An 8,287-nucleotide genomic window follows, 5' to 3' on the forward strand; every position below is an offset into this window, starting at 1 on the left:
AGTTAATACTTCTTTTCATGTATCCAATATCAATTTAGTTAGATCTTCATTGAATAAAACACCATATGAGATACTTAAAGGCAGAAAATCTCATGTAAGTTATTTTTGAACCTTTGGACGTCATTCATTATTTTGATCAATGAGAAAATAATTAGAAAATTACTATTCTACATAACGAAGGGGCCTACATAGGATATTCAGAAACATCAAGAGCTTATACAATTTTTAATAAAATAACATAAGTTATTGACAAAAATGGCCTTGTTAACTTAATCGAGATAAATTTTATTTGAATTTAGAAGCCCGCACACACAAATATATGTATTAATTTGCAAGAAGAAATGAAATTAGAGGAAATAGTTATTCCTTTAATAATCAAGATAATGGTTTTTTGCCTGATAATGATTCAGATGAAGTTTCTTAAGAAAATGATCATCCTAAAATGTGGAGGCTTTCATCTGGATAACGAAAAAATTTAGAATATATAATACCGACTGCTATTTTTAGATTGAATCCTTAACATTTCTCACGACAGTCAATGCTCTTGTTGACATGTTCTGTGAGGGCGCTGAGCTAAACCCTGATCCAAATCAAGCTTGGTGATGCTCTACCTATATTCTTTTGTTATTAGTTCCAAATTAATTAATGCTAGACCATCAAGAAATTTCTCTTAATCTCTATTTTCACCTTTTTCTTGTTTTACAGAGGAAGATGATAATGAATTGATTTTGGAGATGAACAAATGGAGATTAATGACACTGACATGGGAAGGCTGATATGAGCACAAATGGTTGATTCATTTTGGTTTTTCAATGTTTGTATCCGTTAATCTTGGCCTCTTCATTTCTATCAGGGGATGGTTATGAAGAACTTGTCAACCCTCTCGGCCACGCAAATGGGCATGGCGACCTTGCTCCATTCTTGAGGTCAAATCTGCCACATGTTTCTTGAAACTCTAAACCGAGAGATGGAGAGTAATACATGAATTTTGAGATAGATACATCTATTAGAGAGATAAATTAAGATTAAAATAGATTAATAGAGGGATAAGATGGATAAGAGAGATAGTGTAGTCAGAGAGAGGGAGATGGAGATAGCTAAGTTAGATGGATAAGATTGTATATATATATAGATAGATAGATAGATAGACAAATAGATAGATGGATCAATTGAGCCATAGATTGACCCATCAGAGAGATAACTAGAGATATATTAGATATTGATTAGATAAGATTAGATTTTATAGAGAGATAAGTTGGATGATAGAGAGAGTAGAGTAAGAGATAGGTAGAGATAATAAGAGTAATGAGATAGAAATAGCTAGATTAAATAAGATTAGATTGATAGGTTAGATAAATGAGAGAGTAGTGAAAGAGATTGATTAAGATAATCAGCAAGAGATAGAGATAGCTAGATTAAATAAGATTAGATTGATAGGTTAGATGTACAAGATAGTATACAGATATAGAAGGACATATAAGAGTGATCAAGATTATGAGATAGATAAATAGATAGAGAGATAACGATAATGAGAAAGAGAAAACTAGATAGATAGAGTTGGATGTGATAAAAGTAATTAGAGAGTAACGACATTGAAATAGAGATAGCTTGATAAATGGGTAGATGTAGAGGGATAAGATAAAGATAATGTGAGAGAGATATGTAGATAAGTATAATGAGATGCAGAGGGATAAGATAAAGATAATGTGAGAAAGATATGTAGATAAGTATAATGAGGTGTAGAGGGATAAGATAAAGATAAGGTGAGAAAGACAGCTAGATAGATATAATGAGATGTAGAGGGATAAGATAAAGATATGTGAGAGAGATATCTAGATAAGCATAATGAGGTGGAGAGGGATAAGATAAAGATAAGGTGAGAGAGATATCTAGATAAGTATAATGAGGTAGAGAGGGATAAGATAAAGATAAGGTGAGAGAGACAGCTAGATAGGTATAATGAGATGTGGAGGGATAAGATGAAGATAATGAGAGAGATAGCTAAGATAGGTATAGAGAGAGATAAAGATAATGAGAGAGAGATACATAGAGATGGTGCACATATTTTTAAAAATTCATGTCAACAGCTGTGAATCAACAATCAGAGGTTCTAGGATGCCAAGGAAGGTGAACAAGAACCCCATCAGTGCCCTTGATGGTTCTCCCTCTCTCCATCTACATAGGTTTACAAGACTTTAAAATCTGTACCACAGACTCAGAAGTTCCGCCTAGTTTAACAAGCCCAGTAGAACAAGCCTAAGCTTCTAGTACTACAGTGCCCCATCGTTCAGGATGGGATGAAGGATGGGACTGGACAAATCATCCCATTTTTAGAGGTTCGTCCAAATTGTCCCTTCCTGTCCGAAAATAGTCCTGTCCAAGCCATTCTTGTCATGTCTTATGTCTGGGACGAAATAGTGTGCCTGCTGACCTTGCGTTAGCATTAGGCCACTCAGAATTCGACATGTACCACTGCACGTGCATCAACCAGCTGGAACTCTCAGGCTCCTACTTGACTCATGCGCAGAAGCCATCTCGTCCACCGTCCAAGGCCACAGAAGGGACGGTTATTTCATCCATGGACGAAAAAATATCCTGTCTAGGGACCCGGCAGACGATTCTACATCATGTTATTTGTACAAACTCCTAGACAGGACGATTGTCCATCCACAGACGAAATAACCGTGCCGTCTGCGTCCATGCACTATATGTAGGGTTTGACGGTCCTGGTTCGGTCCGGGTTTCTAGCAACGATCTGAACCTTATCTAAACTTTGGTCCAATCCTGGTCCAGTCTGATCCGGTCCCAGTCCAGTCATGTTGACTACTCAATATCAACGTCAAAGAATAAAAGTAAAAAATGGCTTGGAAAAGGAAGAGAAAATAAGAGTAAAAGAAAATGAAAAAAGAAGGAAATAAGAAGAAAGGATGAGTAAAAGAAGGATAAAAATAATAGTAGAGTAAGAGAGGAAGAATACCAGAAGAAGAAAATATGGAAAAATAAGCAAATAATAAAAAGACAAGAAAAAGGAAAACAAAACAAGAAGAGACGAATATGAAAAATACAAAAATAGGAAGATGAAAATATTAATAACAAGGAAGAAGAAAAAAGGAAGAGGAAGAAAATAAAAAGAGTAGAAGATAAAAAGATCAACAAACGAATAAGAATAGAAGAAGAAAGGAAGAGTCAAAGTGAAAGAAGAAAAAAAGCGAATAAAATAGAAGGAGAATAAGAAAAAGAAAAAGAAGAAGAAGAGGAGGGGGGCGTCTGTGAGAACGGGAAGAGGGGTGCAGGTGGTGCGAACCGAGAGAGTGGGGGGTGTGCGGCCAGTGCGAACCAGGAGAGAGGGGTGGTGCAGGCGGGGTGATTGGGGGGGTGGGGGGGCCTCCGGTATCCGATATCTGATATCATTTAATATATGCACGATGAAGACTATGATGATTAGATTATATTTTTACAACCGTTCTATGTTGGATATCGAAATCTGATATCATCCTCCCCGGACGGAGGCGGATGACGACATCGAGACAGATACCGAGATCAGATATCGATACTGTAGCAACTGATATCCGTTATCATTATCCGATATCCAGATATCCCTACAAGTAGACGTGTGTTCGGTTCTCTTTGTGCGGTTTTGTGCAGATTGTGAGTTCTGTTCGGTTATCCGAACAGAACAAAAATGAATTTGCACAGAACATCGCACAGACCTGTGTGCGGTTTGAATTGTGCGAATTTTTAATACCTTTTTAAAAAACCAGTCGATTTTTTTCCTCTCCCTTGTTGCTCTCCCAGTCTCATCTCTCTTGTCTCTACTGTGTCCGACAGTCAGTCTCACTGCTCCGGCCATCAGATCGGATGAGGAGCATAGTAGAGACAGAAATAGGAAGCGGAAGTTTATCGGATTTCTTAGGTTTTTGTTACTTTTTTTTTCAGTTCGTGTTCATACCATACACAGATTCATACCATACGCGATTCATACCATACGCGAAGCGAATTGAGCAGGTTGGCGGTGGACATCGGACTATTTATCTGCTCGTGGTTGGTTGTTTAATTGCAGTCTTCTGCAGATCTTCTGCGTGGTACGCGCCTTTTCTGTGATTGTTTATTATTTTCTTTCGTGTTATTGAGCTTGTTTGTGAATTGGCGATGGTTCGATCATCGATTTGGCTTGTTTTTGTTTGAATCCCATATGATCTTTTCTTTTTCCGCAGGTTTCAGTGATTCTTTGCTCTTTTATTGCGTGTTCTTGAGCTTGTATGTGAATTGGGGATGGTTTGATCATCGATTTGGCTCCTTTTTGTCATCCGTTGAGGAATTTTCTCATTTTCCTTGTCGTCACTGTCCATCGCAGTTGATTGTCTTTCTTTTTTCTGCGTTGATTGTATGTACGTTGCTCTTTCTTTTTTCTGCGCGTTTCTGTGGTTCTTTACACTTTTATTGCGTGTTCTTGAACTTGTTTGTGAATTGGTGATGGTTTGATCATCGATTTGGCTTGTTTTTGCGAACCGTCGAGAAATTCTTCTCGTTTTCTTTGTTGTCACTGTCTATCAGCGATGGTTGTTTGAATCAACTATGTTCTTTCCTTTTTCCGCTCGTTTCGGTGATAATTTACTCTTTTCTTGCATATTTTTGAGCTTGTAGGTGAGTTGGTGATGGTTTGATCATCGATCTGGCTTGTTTTTGTGATCCGTTGAAGAATTCTTCTCGTTTTCTTTGTTGTTTGTACAAATTCAGTGCAATTTTGTAGCAGTTTGTACATATCTTAATAATTGTGCAAATTTGTGCGAATTTTACTACTTGTTCGGATTGTTTTTTTTCACACAAAAAAAGAACAGAACAACGAACAGGGCCCTGTGTGGTTCTTTTGTGAGAATTTTGTTATTGAGTTTTAAACGAACAGAACAGAACAGAACACCCATATCTACCAACAAGTAGTACTTCAAAAGCCGAAGACCCAAGCGTTCAAATGGCCGCGGCGAGGAAGAAGACGATTCTTCCCTCGGTGGCCGTGTTCTGGGATCTCAAGACCAATCCGCCATGGCAGATGAAGCCCTACGACGCCGCCGCCCGCCTCAAACTCGCCGCCTCCAAGTTCGGCCCCGTCCGATCCGCCGCCGCCTACGGCGACCACCTCTCCCTCTCCCGCCAGCCGTCCGATCCCCTTCTCGATCAAGTCTGCAACGTCTGCGGCCGTCGATTCTTCCACCGAGCCAAGCTTCTGAACCACTTCAAGCAGGTCCACGAGCGGGAGCAGGCCAAGCGCATCGCCAAGCTCGACTCCGCCACCGGCCGCCGTCGGATCAGGCTCGCCGGGGAACTGACGGCCAAGATGGAGAAGTTCCGCCGCGCCGCCGAGGCCCGCGGAGTCGTCGCGGAGGAGATCCGACGGGCGGGGTTCTCGATCGGGGGGGCGATCGGGGATGACGTGGCGGCGGCGGTGCGGCGGAGGGCCGTTGGATGCTTGCTGGTGGCATCGGACGATGGAGATCTCGCCGGGGTGGTGAGGGAGGCGAGGGAGGGAGGGTTGAGGACTGTTGTTGTGGGAGGGGATGAATCGCTGAAGAGGATCGCTGATGTGGGGTTTTCGTGGAGGGAGATCGCGTCTGGGAAGGCTGCCAAGGAGGCGGTCACGGTGATGGGGCGTTTGAACGATCGAGATCTCATCAGCACGCTCGAGTGGACGTTCCGCCCCGGAGATGATCACGATTGAAGGCAGAAGATTGAATCTCTTGATCTTTTCCGCCATGGGAGGTCTGGTACGAAGCTCCACGAAATCTCTTGTAAGCTCGGGTTTAATTCGAACGACTATGAAGGGTATTTTGGTCATTTCGTCGACGTACAACGTTTTGTAATGTTGAAACTATCCTGGGGAAAAATCACATTAGTCTGATTTTATTTAGATATTTTATCAGGGGTAGTTTGGTCCATTCAGACGTGAACACCATGAGATGTATCTTATCATTGATGGGAAAAATCGATCAGTAATCACATAAAGTTGTAGCTTCTTAGAAGATGGTATCCTTGAAAGATGCGAGAGGGAATCACGTCAGGTGCCGAAGAGCCATTCATGGACAATGGCTTCCTGAGTGTTCCATGCCTCAAAACATGGATCCTTCTCATCCATAGGATCGTCAACCTGATGCCTGCTCAGGAGATGATTAGCTTTGAGGGTACCATTGATAGAGGTTGGTACCATTGAATTTGTTTGTCTCAAGTGAAGGTAGAAGTGGCAAAGTATCTTCTCGGAGACCGCCTACTCCACAATATTATCACCTGAGGACAAATCAATCTCAAGGATCATCCCTCGGGCCCAGGTGCTCAATGGGTTCTTGGGAGGGGCATGAGAACTGCAGGCACTGTGCTGGCTCTCGACATCAAGCTTGTGGACACAGGTGTTAGGGTAGGAACACAGGTATGTGGGAGCAGTGAGTGCAGCAGGCATGATGGGCATGGCAACGCCTGCAAGTGTGGCCGCATGGTTTAGTGTGTGGATGTGCGGTGGCAGGCACATGGGACCATGGGCTCATGGATTGTGCAACAGTTGGCACAAGATTACGACAGCCTTTCATCAAACATGTGATTGGCAGGCACGCCCCTTTTAAGCTGGGCCTTGATCAGACTTGCGGCAGGGACAGGGTGCAGACGTGTAGAACTTAGCATGTGTAAATGGGTTGTTTATGCTGGCAAGTGTACATTGTATGCGGGTAATAACGGTGCAGAAGCTGTGCATTGGTAAGTTGACGTAGAAGCATATATGTATCATGTGGAAACATGTGCTGCACCAGCAGACAGGCACGCCGCACAGCTACAAAATGGCAGAGATCCTTCACCTTAATCTCTCCTATAGTAGCTTTAATATTATGTTTAACTCTGAAAGGCAGTCCTCCCAGGATGACGGTTGTGAAGGTTAGGGTTGAGAGAAAGGAAAATCACGCATTAACAAGTGAGTCTGGTACAAATACCACTCACATATATGGTCCTCTTATGACATTTTAGGGAATTGGCTTAGGACTAGTTGGTGAGTACTTATGTGCTGGAGATGAAGACGAAGAAGTGACAATAGGCAGGCCCATGATAGCAACAAGGGAAATCCTGAGTATGTTTAGGCAAAGAGGAATCAAGAAGAGGGCAAGTCATCACATGTACGAACAATTGATGACTCATCGACCAAGGTACATGCCAAGACAGTCACTGGTAAACAAATAAAGTGAGAAACATGAGGCACTACAGAATCGGGGTGTGATCTGATAGTGGCTGGGAAGCTGATCACACATTTGCCAGTGGGAACCGCTCGGCCAACTCTACTGAACATAGAAACCTGTCCAGTCTAGATCACGGCCCATTTGTGGTAGGGTTGCATCTGATCTGAACGACCAAAAGTCCTTCAAATCTGGATCCTGCCCCCCCCCCATGTCGTTGGATCGGTCCTCACCTCTAAAGTCAAGTTGAAATCTCCCCTAGCAGCGCCAGACACCCTTGGAACATGGATACCATGTCAGCCAACTCCCTCCATGGGTCAATCCTCCATGTGACATTATGACCATAGACTAAGAGAAGGACCATTTTAAGCTCGTCACTCTTGTTTTTCAATTTGGCCTATACAGCAAATACACTTTAAGTATCCACTTTTTAGAACACTGCCTTATCCAAGCTCTCTCCACTTCCCTAAAACATTTGATCGCGTTAACCACAGGAAATCAGTCGAGAAAACTACTTTTGACCATGTTCTATTCTTGTGTCTCGCACCTTTCCCACATAATTTCATATAAACATGCCATTGTGGCTTCCCACTATTGTGTGCCTGCACTCATCCAAAGGCTGTGAATGATCCATGCGACACATTTCATGGCTGAACCAATTTTTCCCCTCCCTGCAATGAACCAACTTCAGTCCCACTGGTAGCAGTCTCCTTTGTTCGACCATTCAAAAGCTGTCCTCCTCCCTCTCATTCAATCCTCCAACCTGCTCTGAGCCCTCCATGTTGATGATCTATGTGCTCGCTTCATGAAGACCAGTTTCCGCCCTTTGTCCATGGTCTATCTTAGTGCTTTTATCCAGCTCTCGGCTGCTAACGGTACCTGTCCACTTTTCCCTACCTTCACCACGCTTTGACTACCTAATGTTTCATTCCCAATTTCTTTATTTTGTTTACAAGCCCTTCCCCTCGAGTGGCCCCCTTTGTGATTTGTTGCAGACGACGATCTACAACTCTATTGATGCCTTTGGATCATGTCCTCCTCACTGCATTTGAATCTCTAATGTCTCCCTCCAGATCCCGCTGCAT

General features: G+C 42.5%; 1 protein-coding gene across 2 annotated transcripts; it reads left to right on the forward strand.

The window, feature by feature from the left end:
- Positions 1–3,649: 3,649 nt before the first annotated feature.
- LOC144706289 (uncharacterized) lies at positions 3,650–5,906 on the forward strand. Of its 2 annotated transcripts, none has more exons than XM_078579168.1 (3): positions 3,650–3,913; positions 4,006–4,082; positions 4,904–5,906. In XM_078579168.1, the coding sequence occupies exons 1-3, from the start codon at positions 3,859–3,861 to the stop codon at positions 5,711–5,713; spliced, it is 942 nt and encodes a 313-aa protein (XP_078435294.1). In that variant the 5' UTR covers positions 3,650–3,858; the 3' UTR covers positions 5,714–5,906. The 2 variants fall into 2 exon arrangements, with proteins under 2 accessions (XP_078435294.1, XP_078435302.1); XM_078579176.1 differs by having other exon boundaries at positions 3,878–3,913; positions 4,645–5,906.
- Positions 5,907–8,287: the final 2,381 nt, after the last annotated feature.

This window comes from Wolffia australiana, chromosome 1, assembly GCF_029677425.1.
Source record: "Wolffia australiana isolate 7733 chromosome 1, ASM2967742v1".
Taxonomy (NCBI): Eukaryota; Viridiplantae; Streptophyta; class Magnoliopsida; order Alismatales; family Araceae; genus Wolffia; species Wolffia australiana.